The sequence below is a fragment of the Schistocerca nitens genome, chromosome 8 (assembly GCF_023898315.1).
Source record: "Schistocerca nitens isolate TAMUIC-IGC-003100 chromosome 8, iqSchNite1.1, whole genome shotgun sequence".
NCBI classification, from domain to species: Eukaryota; Metazoa; Arthropoda; class Insecta; order Orthoptera; family Acrididae; genus Schistocerca; species Schistocerca nitens.
Genome location: NC_064621.1, coordinates 418,020,821 through 418,047,186, shown reverse-complemented (window position 1 = coordinate 418,047,186; position 26,366 = coordinate 418,020,821). Strand labels below are relative to the sequence as shown.

Sequence of the window (26,366 nt, the reverse complement as noted above, 5' to 3'; positions counted from 1 at the left end):
CGGACCGCGAGAGCAAAGGCGTTATGGAAATAAAAATTATTTTAGAAGGAATGGTCGCGGTAGAGACAACCGAAATTGGCACGGACACGCAAATTACAATTCGGAACGCGGTGCTCCTGCAGAATACAGAGCATCGAGCCCACGTGATAATTATGGCCAAAACAACTACGAGAGCCAAAACAGTTATGATGTTACTGTTTACCGTCTTGTAAATCAATCAGAAGATCAAAACCAATTGAAAGTTGATATAGACAAGATGTCTGTGTGATGCGAAAAGTGGCAATTGACTCCAATAAAAAGTGTGAAGTCAGACACACAAGTATTAGAAGGAATGCGCTAAATTTCGGTTACACGATAAATTACAAAAATCTAAAGGCTCTAAACTCAACTAAATACTTATTGATTACGATTACGAAGATTTTAAATTCGGACGATCATACAGATAACGTTGTGGGGAAAGTCAACCAAAGCCTGCGATTTATTGGCAGAAGATTTAGAAAATTAAACAGGTCTGCTAAAGAGACTGGTTACTCTACGCTTCTCCGCCCTCATTTGGGGTATTGCTGTGCGGTGTGGGATCCACGTCAGAAAGATTGGCGGAGAAGGTCGAAAGTTTTCAATGAACGGCAACTCGTTTAGTTCTACCGCGAAAGTGCCATTGATACGATCCGCGAATAGGGGTGGAAATCATTAAAACAAAGGCGTTTGTCGTTGCGGCATGATCTTATGAAATTTCAATCACCAACTTTCTCCTCAGAGTGTGAAAATATTTCGATGGTACCTACCTACATAGGGAGAATGACCATCGTAATAAAATGAAACTATATGCTTCTAGAGACATTTTCATTTCCGCATCAACGATGATCTATGTAAGGAGGCTGATGTGACGGATGAAAATTTATACTAAAGCCAGGATTCGTGAACATGGCTGCTGTTCACTAGGCAGATGCACTAACCACTAGCACCGTGGCTTTGCTGAACTGCACAAACTACCCTAGAACACCTCCCTCCTCAATGCAAATTCCCATTCAACTTAAACTCGAATGGCATTGCGAAGGCTCTCCAACTGTATTGGAATCGCACCTCGGCATCGAACGAAACGGGGGATTCTGCCTGAAACCCAGCCATAGTTGTTTTAATCAAATGAAACTATATGGTTCCACAAAACTTTTCAAGTCTCAAGCATCTGTGTTGTGTATAGGCAGACCGAAGCAACGAATGAAAGTTTGTACCATGGCTGGGATTCGAATCCGGGTCTGCTGCTCATTAGGCAGATGTGCTAAGCACTATGCCACCATGGCACAGTTGAAGAGCCTCTGCAATGCTGTTCAAGATCAGGGGGAATACCAGGTGGGCTGAGGGGTGAATAGGAATTAGGATTGAGGAGGGAGGCATCCTAGGGTAGTGCTTGCAGTGGTACAAAGGCACTGTGGCAGGGTGACGCCGTGGTTAGTGCATCGGCATAGCGAGCAGGAGACCATCGTTCGAATCCCAGAACTAGTACAAATTTTCACTCGCCTTTTCAGCCTCCATATACAGGGTGGTCCATTGATAGTGACTGGGCCAAGTATCTCACGAAATAAGCATCAAACGAAAAAACTACAAAGAACGAAACTCGTCTAGCTTGAAGGGGGAAACTAGATGACGCTAAGGTTGGCCCGCTAGATGTCGCTGCCATAGGTCAAACGGATATCAACTGCGTTTTTTAAAATAGGAACCCCCATTTTTATTACATATTTGTGTAGTAGGTAAAGAAATATGAATGTTTTAGTTGGACCACTTTTTTCGCTTTGTGATAGATGGCGCTGTAATAGTCACAAACGTATAAGTACGTGGTATCACGTAACATTCCGCCAATGTGGACGGTATTTGCTTCGTGATACATTGCCCGTGTTAAAATGGACCGTTTACCAATTGCGGAAAAGGTCGATATCGTGTTGATGTATGGCTATTGTAATCAAAATGCCCAACGGGCGTGTGCTATATATGCTGCTCGGTATCCTGGATGACATCATCCAAGTGTCCGGACCGTTCGCCGGCTAGTTACGTTATTTAAGGAAACAGGAAGTGTTCAGCCACATGTGAAACGTCAACCACGACCTGCAACAAATGATAACGTCTAAGAAGGTGTTTTAGCAGCTGTCGCTGCTAATCCGCACATCAGTAGCAGACAAATTGGGCGAGAAGCGGGAATCTCAAAAACGTCGGTGTTGAGAATGTTACATCAACATCGATTACTCCCGTACTATATTTCTATGTACCAGGAATTGCATGGCGACGACTTTGAACATCGTGTACAGTTCCGCCACTGGGCACAAGAGAAATTACGGGACGATGACAGATTTTTTGCACGCGTTCTATTTAGCGACGAAGCGACATTCACCAACAGCGTTAACGTAAACCAGCATTATATGCACTACTGGGCAACGGAAAATCCACGATGGCTGCGACAAGTGGAACATCAGCGACCTTGGCGGGTTAATGTATGGTGCGGCATTATGGGAGGAAGGAAAATTGGCCCCTATTTTATCGATGGCAATCTAAATGGTGCAATGTATGCTGATTTCCTATGTAATGTTCTACCGATGTTACTACAAGATGTTCCACTGCATGACAGAATGGCGATGTACTTTCAACATGATGGATGTCCGGCACATAGCTCGCGTGCGGTTGAAGCGGTATTGAATAGCATATTTCATGACAGGTAGATTGGTCGTTGAAGCACCATACCATGGCCCGCACGTTCACCGGATCTAACGTCCCCGGATTTCTTTCTGTGGGGAAAGTTGAAGGATATTTGCTATCATGATCCACCGACAACGCCTGACAACATGCGTCAGCGCATTGTCAATGCATGTGCGAACATTACCGAAAGCGAACTACTCGCTCTTGAGAGGAATATCGTTACACGTATTGCCAAATGCTTGAGGTTGACGGACATCATTTTGAGCATTTATTGCATTAATGTGGTATTTACAGGTAATCACGCTGTAACAGCGTGCGTTCTAAGAAATGAGAAGTTCACAATGATACATGTATCACACTGGAACAACCGAAATAAAATGTTCAAACGTATCTACGTTCTGTATTTTAATTTAAAATACCTACCTGTTACCAACTGTTCGTCTAAAATTGTGAGCCATATGTTTGTGACTATTACAGCGTTACATAGCCATCTATCACAAAGCGAAATTAGTGGTCCAACTAAAACATTCATATTTCTTTACGTACTACACGAATGTGTAATAAAAAATGGGGGTTCCTATTTTTAAAAACTAAGTTGATATCCGTTTGACCTATGGCTGCGCCATCTAGCGGGCCAACCATAGCGCCATCTGGTTTCCCCCTTCAAGCTAGACAAGTTTCGTTCTTTGTAGTTTTTTCGTTTGACGATTATTTCGTGAGATATTTGGCCCGGTCACAATCAATGGACCACCCTGTATAGCCGCTGGTATGTCTGAAAATTTCCAAACTTTTCCTTCCAGGGACTTATCAAATCACATTTTCCGATGTGTACGGCAGTTGACTTTTTCAAGTAGACCATTAGATTAATGTGTGTAATGTATTATTTTGTGTGATCTGGGGTCGTATATTCAGCGTCAGTCTATTTTGCATACCCACGGAGCTCCTGATGAGCAAGAGGCCATGTTCACACCACAATCGGCTTCAGGAACCTTTACCAGTACCATCATTCCTGATTATGTACGGGTCAGCAGTTTGGTCGGTGTTAACGACTTTACTGATAACGGAAAATTAAGTAATTTACGCATAAACCTATGTTAATAACGTTTCAAGTACAATTTACCTACGGCATCCCAAATTCTCATGGTAGTAATAACACGCATGCCTTTTTCGGTAAATTTTTGCGTTAGGAAACTGTATACGCTGCAACTGATCCACCCAAAGAGATAAGGCAGCGCCGATATGAGACCAGCCTGAAACAGAAGCAGGATAGTGTGTTGACATAATTTCTACATGTACCGTAGCGGCCGCATAATTTAAGTGCCGATATACTCACATCGTCAATGTCATAGTGGAGAATATTCCCCACATATGTCGGTAGCTCTGAAAGCAACGTGAAGGACACCCAGCCTGTTCCAAACATGATAAAAGCGTGTACCCACATTGGTGCGTTCGTCAGTATCATTGGCCAAGGGTTTCCGATGAGGTCTTCCTGTACATTTAAATTTATATTAAGGTTCTGATTATTTTTTTGGCAATTGTAGATATTAAGAAATGCTAAAGTACTGACGTACGTGGAACAAAAATTGAAAATATCTCATTTGAACATGTCACATCGAATTTGTAATTTAAAGTCCTCTTAGACGTTCTGTGGTTATACACACGCACGCCACACACACATACACACATACACACATACACACTACTTAACACGCTAGTACAGTTCATATGATTTCTGTTTCTCTTCCGAACTATGAGTTCATTAGTAGTAAACTGTTGATTTGTCATGTTGATAAACAGTTATTGCATGTTGAATAAAAGTTTTGGTACACTATGTGATCAAATGTGTCCAGACACCCCCAAAAACATACGTTTTTCATATTAGGTGCATTGTGCTGCCGCCTACTGCCAGGTACTCCATGTCAGCGACCTCAATAGTCGTTAGACCTCGTGAGAGTGCAGAATAGGGCGCTCCGCAGAACTCACGGCTTTGAACGTGGTCAGGTGATTGGGTGTCACTTGTGTCATACGACTGTACGAGAGATTTCCACAGTCCTAAGCATTCCTAGGTCCACTGTTTCCGATGTGATAGTGAAGTGAAAACGTGAAGGGACACGTACAGCACAAAAGCGTACAGGCCGACCTCGTCTGTTGACTGACAGAGACCGCCGACAGTTGAAAATGTGTAATAGGCAGACATCTATCCAGACCACCATACAGGAATTCCAAAATGCATTAGCATTCACTGCAGGTACTATGGCAGCTAGGCGGGAGGTGAGAAAACTTGGACGTCACGGCCGAGCGGCTGCGCATAAGCTACACATCACGCCGGTAAATGCCAAACGACGCCTCGCTTGGTGTAAGGAACGTAAATATTGGACAATTGAACAGTGGAGAAACGTTGTGTGGAGAGACGAGTCACGGTGCACAACATGTGCAGTTACACAAGCGTCGAGAGTCGACGGAACTCGTCTGGCAGTGTCCATCCACCGCTCTGGAGTCTGAAGATGACTCTATGAAAGAGTCGAAACCGGTCACTCATTCCAATAAAAAATGGCGATCAAGACTGTTTTAAATTTTAATTTTAATATTCGTAAGAAATACGTGCAGGGAAACGAGCAGCGGTCGTAATGTCGCAGTCCCATTACGCTGCGTCAGGGATAATAAGAGCTGCTGACTGCACGGGAAAAAATTATTATTTGTGGGTACAGAGTAAGAATGTAAAGGGCACTGATACAAAATTATTAATAGATGGTGGTGCGCATTTCAACCTTATAAAGGCCAAGGTTCTAAGAGATCATGTGGAATGGGATCCCAGAAAGGCGATTACAATAAGGAGTATCGTGAATGTAGAAATTAGGACAGAAGGTCCTGTGGCAATACGATTGAGGTCCAAGGTAGGAGCTGACTGGGTTACGCAATTGCAAGCCGTAAATGATCGTATCTATTTACCATTTGACAGGTTGTTGGGACTAGAGTTCCTGGAAAAGAATAAAGTAGTATTTGATTATGGCCGTAGAAACATGAGAGTGCAGTGCGAATGGGTTGAATTATGAAAAGCATACTAAGAGGCAACCACTGGTAAACTCGCCGTACAAAGTGGCAGAGAAGGAGTGTCTCAGCAAGCGAGGTATGTGGAGGTGACAAACTATGGTAAATCCCGGCAAAGACAGCCGCGCGCCCAGAAACAAGATCCGCTCCGCAAGCAGAAGATAACAGCCCGTCCTGAGTTGATAATGAGGGCTCAACTAGCCAACAGACCGCCGCCCACATCATCCCAAAAAGCTAGTACGAAACCCGAAAGAAATAAGCGCGAACGAAACGAATGCCAAACTAGAGGACCGAAAAAGCAAAGTACCGTCAATACAAGTGAGGGTGACATATTTCAAGCGCCAGAAGACATTCGGGAAATAAGAATCGGGCCAAGAGAAGAAAGATTTCTAAAAGTTCTAGTGACAAGAGGACTAGGGACCGAAGCGGTAATCCCAAAACAAGAAATTAGACCAGAGGTCTATATACCAGAGGCCATAGTGACTGTCCGGAACGGAATGAGCATAACAATTGTAATGAATACCAAGGAACAAGAGATCTGGTTACTGCACCGGAGGTGTTAGCAGAAAGAGTTCCACCCCCGAGCAGTTATTAAATCCGACGTATACAGCCGGAGAAGACGGAAGGAAGGAAAACCCGACAGAGCTAACTGAAAGAAAGTATGTGTATCTCACACTTAAATTGGGAAGAGCGAGTAGCAATAGAAGAGCTATGTTTAGCATAAAATGATGTGTTTCATTTACCGGGAGACATAATCACGCACACTACTGTAGTAAAGCATCAAATTCTGTCGATAACTGAGGCGGAAGGCGAGATCATAAATCAAAGGCCTTATCGAATTCCCCAAGCGCAGCAAGAAGCGCTGCATACAGAGATAGAGGGAATGTTAGCTGACGCCATAATTTCTCCAAGTAGTAGCACATGGCCGCACGGAGTGGCCGCGCGGTTAGAGGCGCCGTGTCACTGACTGCGAGGCCTCTCCCGCCGAGTCCTCCCTCGGGCATGAGTGTGTGTGTTGTTCTTAGCATAGGTTAGTTTAAGTTACTTTAAGCAGTGTCTAAGTCTAGGGACCGATGACCTCTGCAGTTTGGTCCCTTAAGAACTCGAACACATTTGAACATTTGAACTAGCCCATGGAATTTTCCCCTCATATTATTTCCAAAGAAGTACGATGCAAGTGGAAAACAAAAGTAGCGAGTAGTTGCCGATTATCGGAAAATAAACGATATATCATTTAATATGGTTTGCCCGTTGCCCAGATTCGATGAAATATTCGATAGATTAGGGAAAGCAAAGTATTTCTTAACACTAGACCTCGCTAAAGGTTACTACCAAGTACTGATAAACGAAAAGGATCAGGAAAATATGGCGCTAAGTTCATCTACCGGCCACTTTGAATACAATAAGATGGCGATGGGGCTGAAGACATCTCCATCCACGTTTCAACGATTAATGAATACAGTGCTGATGGGCGTACAAGGCAATAAAGTATTCCTATACCTAGACGACATTGTAGCCTTGGGTACGTCAGTAGATGAGCACAATGCCCGACTCAAGGAAGTGTCTGACCGTCTGTAAAAAGCAAACCTGAAGTTGCAAGCTGGCAAATGTGAGTTTCTCTTCTTTTCTAGGGCACATATTAATGGCGGAGGGTCTGAAACCCGAACCCACAAAGCAGTGACAGAGAAGTATCCCCAACCAAGGGCAACTAGGGAGTTAAAGGCATACCTAGGAGTGGTCAGGTATTACCAACGATTCTTGAGCAATTTTAGTAAAATTGCAAAACTCCTACACGAGCTGTTGAAGAAAGGAGTTCTGTATGTTTGGGATGTAGCGCAGGAAGAAGCATTTCAACAACTGAAGGAGAAGTTAGTTAGTCCACCGATTCTACAGTACCCGGATTTCATTAAAGAATTTATGGTAACTACAAGCGCGAGTAAGTACGTGCTGGGCGCATACCAGAGCCAAGACTCAATGGGAAAGGACTTGCCAATTGCGTATATATCACGTACGCTCAACAAGGCAGAGTTGAATTATAGTATGGTGGAACGGGAGTTGCTTTCGGTAGTGTGGGCAGTTAAATACTTCCGACCGTATCTATTCGGCAGAAAGTTAACGATAATTATGGACCATAAACCACTGGTGTGGTTGGGAAGTATTACGGATACGTCGTCAAGACTAACGATGTTTCGCTTGGAAGTTGGAAGAGTACGATTATCAGATCCTGTATAAGGAGAGTAAACAAAACCGCATTGCAGATACGTTATGAAGTATTCAAAGTGTGATGGATGGCAACAGACAACCACAGCTAGTGGCTGAGGAGGCTGCAGATGAGAAGGACAAGGACGGAGATAAACAGGGAGAGGCCGCGCCCGTGAAGACGAGCATGGAGAGGTAGCAGAGACAGTAGAGGCAAGCAGAGCAGCGAGCCAGGGAGAGCCAGCTGACACGACCGGGATAAGCGGAGAAGCAGCCCTGAGCGCCGCCGATAAATTGGCAATACTAAAGGAGATGCACATATCTCCAATAGGTTGACATCAGGGAATGGGAAGAACGTATTAGCGAATAAAGCAGTACTGTACATGGCCCGGCATGAAAGCCGACATAGAAAAATTCATAAGGACGTGTGAAAGTTTCCAGAAAAACAAGATATGATTAAGTAGCCATTAGGCCTAACTCCGACCCCCGAATTCATCTTTGAAAGATTCGACATTGATTTAGTAGGTCCATTACCAACTACCCAATCTAGAAGCAGGTATATTTTGAAATTTCAGGGTTCCCTCATGAAGTTTGTAGTAGCCGAACCAATCGATCGGAAAGACGCTGACACAGTCGCGCGTAAATTATTGGAGAGCATAATTTTAAACTTTGGGATTCTGACTGCTCTGTTGAGTGACATGGGAAGTAATTTCATAGGAGATACTATGAAGAGAGTTTGTAAGTTATTAAGGATAGAAAAGATTCAGACGACAGCGTATCATCCTCAGGCCAATAGAGCATTAGAGCATACACACCACACCCTGACCGAGATGCTAAGACATTATACACTACTGGCCATTAAAATTGCTACACCACGAAGATGATGTGCTACAGACGCGAAATTTAACCGACAGGAAGAAGATGCTGTGACATGCAAATGATTAGCTTTTCAGAGCACTCACACAGGGTTGGCACCGGTGGCGACACCTACAACGTGCTGACATGAGGAAAGTTTCCAACCGATTTCTCATACACAAACAGCAGTTGACCTGGTGAAACGTTGTTGTGATGCTTCGTGTAAGAAGGAGAAATGCGTACCATCACGTTTCCGACTTTGATAAAGGTCGTATTGTAGCCTATCGCGATTGCGGTTTATCGTATCGCGACATTGCTGCTCGCGTTGGTTGAGATCCTATGACTGTTAGCAGAATACGGAATCAGTGGGTTCAGGAGGGTAATACGGAACGCCGTGCTGGATCCCAACGGCCTCGTATCACTAGCAGTCGAGATGACAGGCACATTATCCGGATGACTGTAATGGATCGTGCTGCCACGTCTCGATCCCTGAGTCAACAGAAGGGGACGTTTGCAAGACAACAACCATCTGCACGAACAGTTCGACGACGTTTGCAGCAGCATGGACTATCAGCTCGGAGGCCATGGCTGCGGTTACCCTTGACACTGTATCACAGACAGGAGCGCCTGCGATGGTGTACTCAACGACGAACCTGGGTGCACGAATGGCAAAACGTCATTTTTTCGGATGAATCCAGGTTCTGTTTACAGCGTCATGATAGACGCATCCGTGTTTGGCGACATCGCGGTGAACGCACATTGGAAGCGTGTATTCGTCATCGCCATACTAGCGTATCACCCGGCGTGATGGCATGGGGTGCCATTGGTTACACGTCTCGGTCAACTCTTGTTCGCATTGACGGCATTTTGAACAGTGGACGTTACATTTCAGATGCGTTACGACCCGTGGCTCTACCATTCATTCGATCCCTGCGAAACCCTATATTTCAGCAGGATAATGCACCACCGCATGTTGCAGGTCCTGTACAGACCTTTCTGGACACAGAAAATGTTCGACTGCTGCCCTGACCAGCACATTCTCCAGATCTCTCACCAATTGAAAACGTCTGGTCAATGGTGGCCGAGCAACTGGCTCGTCACAATACCCCAGTCACTACTCTTGATTAACTGTGGTATCGTGTTGAAGCTGCATGGGCAGCTGTACCTGTACACTCCATCCAAGCTCTGTTTGACTCAATGCCCAGGCGTATCAAGACAGTTATTACGGCCAGAGGTGGTTGTTCTGGGTACTGATTTCTCAGGATCTATGCACCCAAATAGTATAATATATTTGTGCAATGAATACCCGTTTATCATCTACATTTCTTCTTGGGGTAACAATTTTAATGGCCAGTAGTATATTAATAAAGATCAGACGAATTGGGACGAATGGATTGCATTCACAAGTTTTGTATACAACACTACCCCTCAACAGTAAAATGGGATACACCCAGTTCGAGATGTTTTTTGACAGAAAGTGCAGTTTACCCAAATGGTTATAAACGAAATCAGCAAAGGCAATCTACAATTATGAGGGGTATGTGACTGAGCTCCGACACTGGATGCAAATGTTACACCAGGAAGCCCATACAGCAACACAAGAACATAAGGAGAAAATAAGTTATTATGACAAAACGCAAAATCCGAAGGAATTAAGAAAGAATGATCGTGTATTGCTGTATGACGAGAGCATGCATAGGGGACGAACAAAGAAACTAGATAGCCAGTGGCAAGACTAGTTACTGGGGTTGATGTGCAAGGACCTAACGTTACAATTAGGATCAAAGGAACGAAATGTATAAAAGTGCAAGCCAATCGACTAAAGGAATTTCACTAGGGACAAATAGGGAAGTTTCTTAGAGGGCCATAATGTAAAAGAAGGGAGGAGGCAGAAAATATAGGAGCAGAGGAGTGACAAGTGCGTTTTTCTTCCAGATGCCAGGGATGACGGCAATGTGGGTAAAAGCCATTATCAGGAGTATCTTGCAGATCGGCACTGCAGGACGAGAAGTACCGCCACGGGACATACGAGTACAGAAATTTCAGTCTGCTTCGGAGATTTATTACGATAACCAGGGTATAGTTAGCTTGTACAGTACAACCTGGAGAGTTGTTACATATTTTAACCTCCTAGAGCTGCATGAAAAGTTTGAGCAAGCATAGGTGCTCGCCAACAGGGCGATCGCACATTGCATAAGCAAGTTGAATCAGGTGAAAATAAGCACCGGAGAGTGCGAGAACACACAGAAAACTGTGAAGTAGTATGTAGGCAAAATCACAGGACCGAAAGGGTTGATTGACCAGTTGGCCAGGAATGAACAAACGAGGACCAAAAGAGGAATATTAAACGTTATCGGAGATTCAAGTAAAGTGATGTTCCGTACATTAGATAAGGGCGATACAGTATTCTTCAACGCTAAAATAGACGTGCTAGAAGAGCAACAGAGGGAGCTGTTGCGGCTGTCCAAAGAACGAGTAACAATAGAAAGAGCTTCTCTGATAGGGTTAAATCAAACGCTTAACATAGTAACCAAGAATACTCAGATAATTGCAGAAGGGATAAGAAAACTGAATATGCACGTAGAGAATTATGAGAATAGTACTAGCAAAAAGATACAGCAGGTTCTGATTCTCATAACTATCACCCAACAGTTAATATAGATTACAGGAATGTTAATGAACTTGAACGGGAATACGACTTATTGATCTCTGCAATTGTGAAAGTGCAGAAAGCTCTGTTAGTGCCACATTTAATCAATCCAGTATAAGTAGTCAGGTATTTAGAGCTAATAAAAGATGACTTGAAAGACAAAAAAATTCCCGTTGAACTCACCAAGGACCAGGGATATCTATTACTTCGTATATTAGATTTAGACGTATTTCTAGCCGGCAATACGTTAAGCTATTTGTTAAATGTACTATTAGTGGATAGTAATGTATATACATTATATACACTCCTGGAAATTGAAATAAGAACACCGTGAATTCATTGTCCCAGGAAGGGGAAACTTTATTGACACATTCCTGGAGTCAGATACATCACATGATCACACTGACAGAACCACAGGCACATAGACACAGGCAACAGAGCATGCACAATGTCGGCACTAGTACAGTGTATATCCACCTTTCGCAGCAATGCAGGCTGCTATTCTCCCATGGAGACGATCGTAGAGATGCTGGATGTAGTCCTGTGGAACGGCTTGCCATGCCATTTCCACCTGGCGCCTCAGTTGGACCAGCGTTCGTGCTGGACGTGCAGACCGCGTGAGACGACGCTTCATCCAGTCCCAAACATGCTCAATGGGGGACAGATCCGGAGATCTTGCTGGCCAGGGTAGTTGACTTACACCTTCTAGAGCACGTTGGGTGGCACGGGATACATGCGGACGTGCATTGTCCTGTTGGAACAGCAAGTTCCCTTGCCGGTCTAGGAATGGTAGAACGATGGGTTCGATGACGGTTTGGATGTACCGTGCACTATTCAGTGTCCCCTCGACGATCACCAGTGGTGTACGGCCAGTGTAGGAGATCGCTCCCCACACCATGATGCCGGGTGTTGGCCCTGTGTGCCTCGGTCGTATGCAGTCCTGATTGTGGCGCTCACCTGCACGGCGCCAAACACGCATACGACCATCATTGGCACCAAGTCAGAAGCGACTCTCATCGCTGAAGACGACACGTCTCCATTCGTCCCTCCACTCACGCCTGTCGCGACACCACTGGAGGCGGGCTGCACGATGTTGGGGCGTGAGCGGAAGACGGCCTAACGGTGTGCGGGACCGTAGCCCAGCTTCATGGAGACGGTTGCGAATGGTCCTCGCCGATACCCCAGGAGCAACAGTGTCCCTAATTTGCTGGCAAGTGGCGGTGCGGTCCCCTACGGCACTGCGTAGGATCCTACGGTCTTGGCGTGCATCCGTGCGTCGCTGCGGTCCGGTCCCAGGTCGACGGGCACGTGCACCTTCCGCCGACCACTGGCGACAACATCGATGTACTGTGGAGAACTCACGCCCCACGTGTTGAGCAATTCGGCGGTACGTCCACCCGGCCTTCCGCATGCCCACTATACGCCCTCGCTCAAAGTCCGTCAACTGCACATACGGTTCACGTCCACGCTGTCGCGGCATGCTACCAGTGTTAAAGACTGCGGTGGAGCTCCGTATGCCACGGCAAACTGGCTGACACTGACGGCGGCGGTGCACAAATGCTGCGCAGCTAGCGCCATTTGACGGCCAACACCGCGGTTCCTGGTGTGTCCGCTGTGCCGTGCGTGTGATCATTGTTTGTACAGCCCTCTCGCAGTGTCCGGAGCAAGTATGGTGGGTCTGACACACCGGTGTCAATGTGTTCTTTTTTCCATTTCCAGGAGTGTAGAATATGGTCATTACCCGCGGAGTATGACAAGGCAAAGAAGTTGTTCGCTTACATAGAAAAACTATCTAATTATCGATTATGCAAAACGACAGTATGCGCTATAGTCCAGTGACCAATTACACTGTAAAACAGTCACGCTGAGATATCAGACTAGCAAACAAAGGTTAGTTCTAATATCCACTTATGATCACGAGCAATGTGAAGATCGTATGCTACAACCAATACGAGAAATTCCAAAAGAGTGCAATCTAAAATATATTATACTAAACGACAGTATCTGGATGCAGATACAAGACAATGAATGGTTTTATCTCGCACCAAAGGACGAGGGCTTAACCATATTGTGAAATGAACTACTTCCTAACGACGTTATTATTAGAGTCACTGGGAAGCTAAGCTGTACAAGCCAGTTTAAAGTGTATGGTGCGCAAATAATGCCACGGCTTGACCATGTTACTAGTATTAATATCAGTAAGAGGAACATAGTACGTAATCTAAATTTAGACATAGATTGTTGTATAATAGATGATGAGGAGCAAGAAGTCACTCGAATACATATAGTGTTACCTTTAGAGCATATCGTAAGACATTTAAATGACCTAAAGATAGCAGGTCAAAAAATAGATAAACTACAAGATAAAATAAGTTAAAAATCAACGAACGATCTTCCGAGGATGGTCATAGAGTATGTATTCCATGTGGGTATACTCGGGTCCAGTAATAATATGAATAATGACTGTAACATGTTGTTCATGTGTTTATTATAAGTGTTGTAGAAGGTGTGGTAGAAAACAGTGTGAAGTGGGAGGAAGTTGTAACAAAGTGTGTGTGTGACAAATACAGTGGTAATTGAGAAACGTTATAAAAGAAATGTACGATACACTCCTTCCGTACATTCTGAACACTGCGGAGAGGATGAGGACGTAGGAGAATACGAGTTAAAATATATATAGTGTACTCCTCTCCCCGACAGAGTGTGGTGGAGAGAGCAGAGACATACACCACGACTCATTATTAGAGTGAATCACATATACCTGTTGTGGAGACATTAGTACCCAGGACTGACAAAAGATAAATTAGGAAGGGAGAAAACATACTGAGGAAAAATATAATGTGGTGGGAAATCCTTATTATTAAAATATACTGTGTAAAAATGTAATGATGTTTGAAACCTTGAGCATTAAAATATAGTGTGTAAAACTGAATTGTTGTATGTAAAAACGAGCTAATAATGTGTACTACTGTGTGAAATATTGAAAAGTAATATGACTAGCGTGTATATATATGCAAAGTGTCGAAAAATAACCTATGTCAAATTACGTACTATGTATGAATCTGTCAAAAAGACCCAAATATCTGTATGCATAAATTTTGATCCTTATGTGTGTGACGTCATGCAAGTAAGAGTTTAGAGATACATGTCAATGTGTGCATGTATGGAATTCTGTAATGTGGAAAACTAAATGAAAATAAAGGCTGGCAAGTTTCACTAGCACCCGATGTTACAGAACGAAAACTTTGCACCCTCGAAGGTCGAAGCTTACAAAACTTTCCCCTCGGGAACGGGGTTGTCGCGAATAGTAGAAAAACAAGCTAAATTCAGTAGTACAGTAGTACCCCTACTGGAAGCGTTGTTGTTGTATAGTCTTCGGGAGGAGGTTATGTAGTGTCACTGTGTGGCAGGGGCTGGACTTAGAAGAATCCGATGTAGGCAACACTTAGGCCGGCACGCTCGCCTCTGCATCATGAGACTCACGCTCAGGGAAGAATAGGAAGTCTATCTATAAAGTGTCTTCATTGGATAGACTAGTACGCAGGGGATGTGCCAGGGGGTGCTTCCAGTAATAGTAATCCTATCTCCCGCTTTATGATATTCTACTCGGATCCCCGAGATTCCTACCGAGTTCCGTACTCTAACCAACTCGGTAGCCTGCTTTTCAGCCAAGCTAGTGGAGAGCAGGCGGCCCACTAGCAGAAGTTGTTCTCTTGTCGGTGTGTTCCATGATGCGCAGTCATGCAGTATTTCCTACTCCCTCTCAGGACTCGTCAGTGTGATACGACGACTGTTTCTTGACCACAGAACATTTTCCTTAGCAGTAAGTTCAGGAACTTGCGCAGTTAGCTCTTCTTCATTTTATAGTGTAGCTACAGAGGCACAGGCTTCAGCAGAATAACTGCCTTCACACTGCCAACAAAATTTTTTGCTTTTATGCGTCTGCAGACCTGTCAATTATGCGTGTTTGTTACAAAATTAGCAGTGTGCTTATATCTCAAATAACATAGCTTTGTGCGGGTTGATGCAGCGGGGGAATCTACATATAACTACAAAACAGAAGACATACCAAGTGCATGAGCAGTGTAACTGTACCATTACGGGTGCAGTCTGTGTTGTTACCAGATTTCCGATAATGTCATCGATAGTAACACCGTACAACAGTGTCATATTCCCCCATTCCCACCCCTATGACATCATAGATCAACTATCCTTTGTATAAAAATGCTGGAAATTAAAAACAGCCAGATGCGCTACAGAGTTTTCCCTCAATCTTGCTGACATCACATACCACTTGTGCTAAGTGTAAAATGGCGCGAAATTCAAAAAAATACAAAATGGTCAATTATCCTATTAGCGGAAAATTCAAGATGGTGAACAGAGGTGTACTGATACAGCCTGCATGGTTGTCAGGTCCGCTGCGTTTTGCCCTGCCCTGTGATTTCAGAATATATGAGGGTGGGCCTTAGTGCATCTTTATGACGTCACAGGTCCCTTGCCCGCCGGCCGCTGGTGGCCAAGCGGTTCTAGGCGCTTCAGTCTGGAACCGCGCGACCGCTACGGTCGCAGGTTCGAATCCTACCTCGGGCATGGATGTGTGTGATGTCCTTAGGTTAGTTAGGTTTAAGTAGTTCTAAGTTCTAGGGGACTGATGACCTCATAAGTTAAGTCCTGTTGTGCTCAGGGCCATTTTGGTCCCTTGTCCTAGCCGTAAAATTTTCCATCCTAAGTTTAGAGTCCCAAAAGCTGACTTGCCCTATGTTAGAAACTGTATGGTGTTTAAGCATTTATGGTTTGCGTGTGTGTGTGTGTGTGTGTGTGTAGTGGGATGGGAACAACTGCAACTTTATTTAAACAAAAATGTAGTGAGGACCCCTTCTGTGGTCTGTTAACAACGTCACCGTGCGCCAAGTCTGCTCTAGCAGTTTATTCTTAAGTGTGGGCACTACCCACCTGTGCTACTCTGCAGGCTGAGCGCCAGCAGCTCCCAAGCATTGTGGAAAGACTCATAGCACCTGGTGGGGGCTCCACTGACCAAACACCAGCAGTTACCATGCCCTGTGCAGAGGGTCACAGTGCACTGCAACGAGCCCTGTGCATGCAGCTGGCTGTGCAAGATTCAATCAAGTGCTTGGCATGAAGATCGGGAAGTGCTTGATGGTCTCCTACATCTCAACACAACATCTACATCTGCATCTGTATGGATACTCTGCAAATCACATATAAGTGCCTGGCAGCATTTCTGCCCTATTACAATAACTTCAAAATCCAAGACAGTAGTTCCAGTTTCTGCCATGAGTATGTTGTTTATGACCTAAGTGAAAACTGTGGGGAAATTTTTAACATTTGAGAATGCTCTAACCTGTCTCGAAATATGATGGAAAATCAGTTGCTCAATGGCCCACATATACATTCTGCAGGGAAATTAAAACTTCAAGGACACTCGTCCTCTTTAAGAACTTGAATTATGGAATGTTCAGGTACAATGTTTTTAAAATTACCCACTAAAGTTAGTGTGTGGGTGGGTGCAGAAGCTATCAAAGAAGTGTAACCTTCCTTGTTCTTAGCCATGCTCCAGCACTGTCGAAAACATGTCAATGTTATATGCCCCAATCGTGTATCAACTACGTCTGAAAGCTAAACATGTTTGTGTTAATTTACTAATTGAACCGTGACCAAAAACAGGACAGAACAAGGCTGTGTTATTTACAACACTGGATACTCCTAATATTAAATTTTATACAAATCTACATGGAGCTGTTACAGTTGGTAGTCCTAAAGCATAATGTGCATTATATTCTGAACTACATGTGACAAAAGGGGCTATAGACAATGTTCGTCTGTATAGAATTGGTTTCCTTGAAGAGACGGCAGTACTGTTCTTTCCACATAGGAACATAACTGTTTGCTACAAGTGTCCATCTTTCGTTACCTTATGTGCTATGTGACAGAATCCTATTATAGCTAGAGTAAGAGCATTTTTGTCCTAATTGATTCAGTATTAATATATAGTTTTGATATATAAAATCTTTAACTGCATTATTTTCATTTTTCATTTTGTTACTTCTAATAATGAGCTGCTACTGCCAACAACAACTGCAAAATGTGTAACCTGCTATGTCTCTCTAACACAGCAATAGCAGCTGAAAGTATGTATGAACTGGTAAATTACTATCACATTGTAACAGCTGAACTATTAAGTTTCAACTCCGTAAAAATGTGCTAAGTCTTTTCAACATAGCAGCAACCGGACTGTAAAGTATCTCTGACACTGAAAATGTAGGAACTGCTAAGATTCTCTCTCTCCAAGAACTGAACTGTTAACACTTATGGATGATGCAACATAATGCAACTTGTAAAACGATCATTTATTATTATATGTATTTTGATATAACTTTTATACATTGTTAATATACACTCTTTATTTTGTTAACTGTGGAAAGTATAACACTACCATTAAAGTATTGTTATTTTCCTTTTTCTACATCAGCCCCATTCATATTTTACAAATAACGGTTTTTTATAAGCTTTAAGTTCAGGGTGTATTGCATTCAAACCAGTTGTAGCACTAAAAGACAAAGACATGCCTTCCATAAACCTTGCTTGTATGGAGTTTCTGTTTATAGGAGTATTACTAGTAGATGCTGATATAACACATATACCTTTGTTTTTTCGTAGAATCATTGATGATCTGAAGACCATGAAAGCTGTGCCAGTATCTTCAGACCCACTATCTTGGATATGAAAAGTAGTAATTTGGATTTTAACAATGGCACACATGAAATTTGACAGTGATGGATAGCTGTGAGCTATGGATGGTTCCGACGATCTTTACACAGATGTCATTGCATTCCTGAGAGAGTGGATTTGCATGATGCCACATTCCTGATGATGAAAGTAGTCATGATAGGGTGTGACTAAGAGTTATTCTACCTGTGAACTGATGTTTAAAACTACTCCAATTCATTGATGTTTGTGCGTCCATGCTATCAGGATGTCACATTACCAGAATCCTAAATATCATGAATTACCCAATACATCACCATGTTACAGCAAAATTTTAACATAAATGCCCTGACCCAGAGAAATGAACTAAGAGGTTTCAGGTAACAGCACTGAACACTTGCAAAAGAAATGATGAACCATCTGTTAACGGTCCTGTAGTAGCAAGATTGGTATGTGAGTGACTCAGAACTTGTAAAAACCTGTTCTGATGGGTTCATGATCTGCCCTGCAGCTCTTGTGGAATCTTACATCTTGTAGGCAATGAAAGTGACCCATATGTCGCCACTGCTATTGCTAAATCGTAACAGATTACTCCATGCCTCGTTATATTATGGCAAAATTGTAACAAACTACCTGTGTTACAGTGCAATTGTACCAAAATACCTAAAGTTACATGAAAACTGTAACAAACAGTGAAACTGTAGCAAATTGCCCCATATTACAGGAAAAACTGTAACAAAATGTTAACAGCAAAATTATAAACTAAAATTCCTCTTACAGTGAAGTTGTAACACATTACCCCTGTTAACAGCAAAAGTTGTAATAAAATGCTCCATGTCAATGGAAAATTGTAAAAATACACTCCTGGAAATGGAAAAAAGAACACATTGACACTGGTGTGTCAGACCCACCATACTTGCTCCGGACACTGCGAGAGGGCTGTACAAGCAATGATCACACGCACGGCACAGCAGACACACCAGGAACCGCGGTGTTGGCCGTCGAATGGCGCTAGCTGCGCAGCATTTGTGCACCGCCGCCGTCAGTGTCAGCCAGTTTGCCGTGGCATACGGAGCCCCATCGCAGTCTTTAACACTGGTAGCATGCCGCGACAGCGTGGACGTGAACCGTATGTGCAGTTGACGGACTTTGAGCGAGGGCGTATAGTGGGCATGCGGGAGGCCGGGTGGACGTACCGCCGATTTGCTCAACACGTGGGGCGTGAGGTCTCCACAGTACATCGATGTTGTCGCCAGTGGTCGGCGGAAGGTGCACATGCCCGTCGACCTGGGACCGGACCGCAGCGACGCACGGATGCACGCCAAGACCGTAGGATCCTACGCAGTGCCGTAGGGGACCGCACCGCCACTTCCCAGCAAATTAGGGACACTGTTGCTCCTGGGGTATCGGCGAGGACCATTCGCAACCGTCTCCATGAAGCTGGGCTACGGTCCCGCACACCGTTAGGCCGTCTTCCGCTCACGCCCCAACATCGTGCAGCCCGCCTCCAGTGGTGTCGCGACAGGCGTGAATGGAGGGACGAATGGAGACGTGTCGTCTTCAGCGATGAGAGTCGCTTCTGCCTTGGTGCCAATGATGGTCGTATGCGTGTTTGGCGCCGTGCAGGTGAGCGCCACAATCAGGACTGCATACGACCGAGGCACACAGGGCCAACACCCGGCATCATGGTGTGGGGAGCGATCTCCTACACTGGCCGTACACCACTGGTGATCGTCGAGGGGACACTGAATAGTGCACGGTACATCCAAACCGTCATCGAACCCATCGTTCTACCATTCCTAGACCGGCAAGGGAACTTGCTGTTCCAACAGGACAATGCACGTCCGCATGTATCCCGTGCCACCCAACGTGCTCTAGAAGGTGTAAGTCAACTACCCTGGCCAGCAAGATCTCCGGATCTGTCCCCCATTGAGCATGTTTGGGACTGGATGAAGCGTCGTCTCACGCGGTCTGCACGTCCAGCACGAACGCTGGTCCAACTGAGGCGCCAGGTGGAAATGGCATGGCAAGCCGTTCCACAGGACTACATCCAGCATCTCTACGATCGTCTCCATGGGAGAATAGCAGCCTGCATTGCTGCGAAAGGTGGATATACACTGTACTAGTGCCGACATTGTGCATGCTCTGTTGCCTGTGTCTATGTGCCTGCGGTTCTGTCAGTGTGATCATGTGATGTATCTGACCCCAGGAATGTGTCAATAAAGTTTCCCCTTCCTGGGACAATGAATTCACGGTGTTCTTATTTCAATTTCCAGGAGTGTATTACACCATAATACAGAAAAATCGTCCTTCATGCTACAGTAAAATTATGACAAATCGTCCCTCATGCTACAGCAAAATTATAACAAAATGTTTCGTATATTGCAAGTTATTTAGTTCAGTTCTGTCCCGCTGTTTTCATTAGCAAGTTTACTTTAGGAACATATTAAGCCTAGCTGTCACCTTTGTGGCACAGAATAAGTCACAATCATTATTAATTAAATTTAGTTATTCTTCCTATATCATATTTAGAAAAAGGCCTATGAGGCATATATGCTGCTGTTAGATACAGTATCTCTATGCTCCTCATTTCTGTACTCTCGTTCAAAGTCTGTTAGATCCAATATTATGTATTCTTAACATCAACACAACAGTAGAAAACGCACTACCAGCTACATGACCAAGTCTATGCCTAATAGTTAATCAGAAATTACGCTCCAGAGAAGAGGTATTATTCATATCACTTCTTACTTTGCCCAGTGCATACAATTTTGTGTGGCTTTTTCAGCTTCCTAGTTGTCACGATTTTGAGTCTGTGACATAACTTGTGAGATTGTATTAACCTTTCAGCACATTTCCTTAGCCACTTGCTTGGCAGTATGTCTGAGAGATCAGGATGTATAAATGCTGTGTTCATTTTTGTTACATTATTATCGTACCTACAGCATGCTGTTACGTTCAGATCTTAAACGCCACTGCCTGCCTACTATTTATGCCAATGAGTTTGCTTTCATCACATTGTCCTGAGACATGTGTGTTGATGATAGACTGTTTTGAGTGTTCTCCACCTCCATTCTGATGTTCAAATTCCTTTATCCAAAATGATTTCATGAGAACTAAATCATTATTCTTCCAAGGAAACCCATTTAAGTTCACTAAGCATTTCTGCTACACTTTCATATGTATCAGCCTGTTAAGATCCTCTGAATTCAATTGACTGTAGTCATGTCTTATCGATAAGAGCTCCAAACACTTGAAAACTACTGCAGCATTTATGGCACTAGCACTTTGTATGCAGTTTCCTTTCCAGGTGTATTGCATTTTCCCAGAATACTTCCATTTGCCTTCCATAACACCGATATTACATGATTGTTCCATTCAGTAGTATTAAACTAGATACTTGTACAATGTCTATCACTTATCTTGTAATTAAATACTGTCAGGTTCTTTCTGTGTCTTATAACCATTGTTGTACATTTAAAAGTAGCACCTTTCATGATACTTAAAGGGAAATTTGCCCTGGCTTCTCCACAGTTACTTACAGTTGCCCAACAATGATACTTTTTTCTATGCAACAGTATTGTCACCAATGCTGCTGGCCCTATCTACGAAATTGCTTGTGTATACTGAGCGTGCAACATCCAATAGCCAGTACGTCACACTGTCTGCTGTTGTTGTTGTTGTTGTGGTCTTCAGTCCTGAGACTGGTTTGATGCAGCTCTCCATGCTACTCTATCCTGTGCAAGCTTCTTCATCTCTCAGTACCTACTGCAACCTACATCCTTCTGAGATCTGCTTAGTGTATTCATCTCTTGGTCTCCCCCTACGATTTTTACCCTCCACGCTGCTCTCCAATACTAAATTGGTGATCCCTTGATGCCTCAGAACATGTCCTACCAACCGATCCCTTCTTCTGGTCAAGTTGTGCCACAAACTACTCTTCTCCCCAATCCTATTCAGTACCTCCTCATTTGTTATGTGATCTACCCATCTAATCTTCAGCATTCTTCTGTAGCACCACATTTCGAAAGCTTCTATTCTCTTCTTGTCCAAACTATTTACCGTCCATGTTTCACTTCCATACATGGCTACACTCCATACAAATACTTTCAGAAACGACTTCCTGACACTTAAATCTATACTCGATGTTAACAAATTTCTCTTCTTCAGAAACGCTTTCCTTGCCATTGCCAGTCTACATTTTATATCCTCTCTACTTCGACCATCATCAGTTATTTTGCTCCCCAAATAGCAAAACTCCTTTACTACTTTAAGTGTCTCATTTCCTAATCTAATACCCTCAACATCACCCGACTTAATTCGACTACATTCCATTATCCTTGTTTTGCTTTTGTTGATGTTCATCTTATATCCTCCCTTCAAGACACCATCCATTCCGTTCAACTGCTCTTCCAAGTCCTTTGTTAGATATTCAAGTAAAAACTTCAAATGCTTCAAACAGGATGGTTTTAGAAAGTCTCAGATTTATTTTGTTTGCTTTAGTTAAGTTTCCAGACCACATCATAGATTTTTTAGCGTTATATAACAGCTTCCTGCTCAAGATTCTATTCTACTGACATACAAGACAACTGCTCTCATGCCTATAATGGAACTTTTCCCTGATATGGCTACTGACAAATTTTCTATCACAAAAATGTCTACGTATAGTAAAAATAGATGGTAAACAAAGGAAACTACAGTCGTACATCAACAGAGTACTTTTCATTGCAATGTAGCAAGTTGAATTAAACTATAAAGCGATGTAGCATGTATGGACATCTTAGTGGAGCCCATATGTCTCACTCAGAGGGACGTGCTCAGGTGCATGCCTAATACTTCATTGGTTCAGATGGGGTAGCTTGGGCTGCAGCATTATACTCTTGCCACAGTGCCATTAGCTTCCACACTCTGGTAGTGGACAGTTCCACATTCATGTGTGATGCAGGTGTTGACTTAGATGTCTGGGGAGCTGGCCAAGCAATGGACTCTGGGTGTAAGATAGCGTGAGTTCCGATGCAGATGTATAGCAGATCTACTGTCATGATTCATGAGATCACCTCGTGTCATAACCTGTTATTCATTGGTGTCTCTCTTTGGCTTCAAACACTGGCTCCACTGTTAAGATACGCTGTGGTACATCTATTGCTGACAGTTTTTTCGTCTCGAAATGCATCACACAACAAGGTTACTGACCACCACTGTTGTAGTATGTTGTTCTGTTCATTGTTTATATTTGTACCAATTTTGATAGTCAGGATTCAGCTTTTAAATTAGTAGAAACGTGTTTAGCTGACAAATGTGCTGGATACATGCCTGGTGCATATAAGATTGACAAGTTTTTGACAGAAATGGGGTTTAATTATGAGCAAAGCAAGTTACTGATGGCTTCATAGCCTCTACTCATATCACATATTAAATTTTGGTTGGGATTTTTTAAAACATGTCACGTAAACATTCTGTAGCTTAAATCCTCCCAGAGGAAGGTGTGCTTGAAATTTTAATTTCCCTACAGGATGAATGTATGGGCCAGTGAGCAATTGTAAACATAGAACTATTTTGAATTTCCTTCCTTTTTTCAATATGGGTTAGAACATAAGTGTGATTCTTGCATTTTAAAAATTTCTCCTCCATTTTCACTTTGTCACAAATAACGTACTTGCAGCAGAAAGTGAAACTACTATCTTGGATTTTGAATTTCCAGCAATTGTTACCTTATGACAGATGTGCTCTGTGGTTGCGTAGGAGATCACCAAGCGTTTCCCACACAGTCTATTGAACTTACAGTGGCTAATTGGAGAGTTACAGTGGGTGGCAAGGCACTGCAGCCCTCTCTGCAAGGCAGGGTACCTGCTAGCACTCCGTCAATGGAGTGGCATGGCTGGGTAGCACTTGCACTTACCAAGATACCACCGGAATGGACTTGCTGCCTGGAGGCCTCCTAAGCAGACTGCAGGAAGACTCTCGCTGCATATTTGTTTAAATAAAGATGTAGTTGTTCCTATTCTATTACACGCACATACACACACACACACACACACACACACACACACACACAATGAATGTTTAAACAGCACAAATAGGGCAAGTGAACTTAGGGTGGCAAATGTTTGAATATGTAAGGTGCGTTTTAAATGTAAGGAAAGTAGGTTTTTCATTTTCGCACCATTTTACACCTAGTATAATTCACATTTGACCTCATAGTTTTGCACTAAGGCCTACTGTTTTAGATCCTGATGCCATCGAGCTGAGGAAAATCCAGAAGGTCTGATAACCATACAGGCTGCACCAGTATCCTCAGTTCCACAATTTTGAATTTTTCACCAATAGAATAATTGTCCATCTTTTTTCTTTCTTTTTTTACTTTCTTGCCATTTTGCACTTATCGAAAGCGATATCTGATGTCAGAAGGTTTGGGGAGAACCCGGTAGCACACTGGGATTTTGAATTTACTGCCATTTTCCACTTAGGACATCTGACCTATGTCGTCGGGCGTAGGAGTGGTGTGGAGAAATCTGTAATCTTACGAGGTAACGTCAGCGATGATGTCACCAGAAATCTGGCAACAATGCAGACTGCACCAGTAATGGTACAGCTATACTTCTCGCCTGATGTGCGAAAAAAAAACTACGTTCTGTCGGAGGTTGCCCGTTACGATTTGTCTTGTTGAAACATCAATCACAAAATTATTTCATTCAACGAGTCTCGAGTGCCAGTGGGAGATGATACGGTACAATCTCTTCATAGAGCACCGACGTCGGTAGAGTTCAAATCTATCAGTGCTGCCCTATTTACGTGATTTGCCTGTTTTAATCGAAAGTTTATCTGAAGTAAAAGTTAGCTGGTGATAGCATAATGAGTGATGAGTCACATTTCATTGAGATATTTGTTTCATTCTATAAGGTAAATGCTACGAGAGAAAGAACTGTATTTGACGCTAGTCGATGGATGAATGCATCTGATAATTGAAAGTTGTTGGTTCTGGACACTTTCTTGATTATTGGTCCTCTGACTTCCTCTTGTAGTCGCTAAATCTAAATATCTGTTGATCGCTTAATGTATGGTATTACAGATGCTTATTGGTACAAATATTATCGTATGATGTAAGTTTCCATGAAAAGTGGTGCATACGCTCTCCTTAAAAGAAGCACTGCTGCCTTCTGTCATTTTTAATTCATTTCTTTATGTTGGTATGCTAATTTCGAAACAAACTGGACTGTGCTTCTGATGTTAAACAGATTTGTGGTTAGGTGATCCGTCTGTAGTTTTACTTCGTATCTTCCTTCTGATTTACTTTTGGGTTCATGAGTGTATAGTGCATGTTTTTCAGCAAGAAGAACTACATCCTAGTTTCGTGATTCTGTGTAAGCTGCTGCAAAAAGTGGGAGGGGGAAGTTGGTTGCAGTTTACCTGGTGGCCATCGCAAAGGGGATGTTCCTAGTGGCGGCCGGAGTGGCCGTACGGTTCTAGGCGCTACAGTCTGGAGCTGAGCGACCGCTACGGTCGCAGGTTCGAATCCTGCCTCGGGCATGGATGTGTGTGATGTCCTTAGGTTAGTTAGGTTTAATTAGTTCTAAGTTCTGGGCGACTGATGACCTCAGAAGTTGAGTCGCATTGTGCTCAGAGCCATTTGAACCATTTGAACCATGTTGCTAGTGTAGCAGTGCTTTGCTGGCCTGGAGTCGATACCTGCGTCCAAGCACTGCATCAGCAGGCGCTGTGGTGACGTTGTCGGTGGAGTAGCCCATTTGTACAAGGCAGCAGTGCCTGTGGATACGGGGCTCTGTCGACAAATGTGGAGATGGACAACGCTTGCGCCTCGGCGAGGGTGTATGAAGATTGTCAGACGATGTTTTCTGGACACAGAAAACATGAAAGCAGTTTTTCGTGGGCATTACTGGAGTGCTGGGTGAAAATATTTTCCCCAAGATAACATCTTTTATGCTGCGTGAGGAGCAGAGACCACTTTGGCTGCGCTCTTTTCGTATTTTTGTGCGAGCAAAAGGCACCAGTCTGGCGGCGAGCCTGGGAAAAGATTTGAGCACTTGCTCATTCAGAAAATCTCATTAGGTGGAAGATGTAACTCCGTCTTTAAACTTTCCATTGGGCAGAAGCTTTGGAGCCAGCCTTCGGGCTGGGGGAAGAAAGAGCAAGAAATTATAATACCAAACCCTGGAGCCGAGAAGCATCGGAGTCTCGGGGTGAT

The 26,366-nt window shown here is 43.6% G+C and overlaps 1 protein-coding gene across 1 annotated transcript in view; it reads right to left on the bottom strand.

Annotated features, from left to right (window-relative positions):
- Positions 1-26,366, bottom strand: part of LOC126199269 (sialin-like) — a 95,800-nt gene that overhangs the window by 7,117 nt on the left and 62,317 nt on the right. Inside the window, exons 6-7 of the mRNA XM_049936078.1 lie at positions 4,019-4,174; positions 3,806-3,935 (exon numbers count right to left, since the gene is read on the bottom strand). Of these exons, the coding sequence (XP_049792035.1) occupies positions 3,806-3,935; positions 4,019-4,174 (286 nt within the window). The remainder of the gene's footprint in view (positions 1-3,805; positions 3,936-4,018; positions 4,175-26,366) is intronic.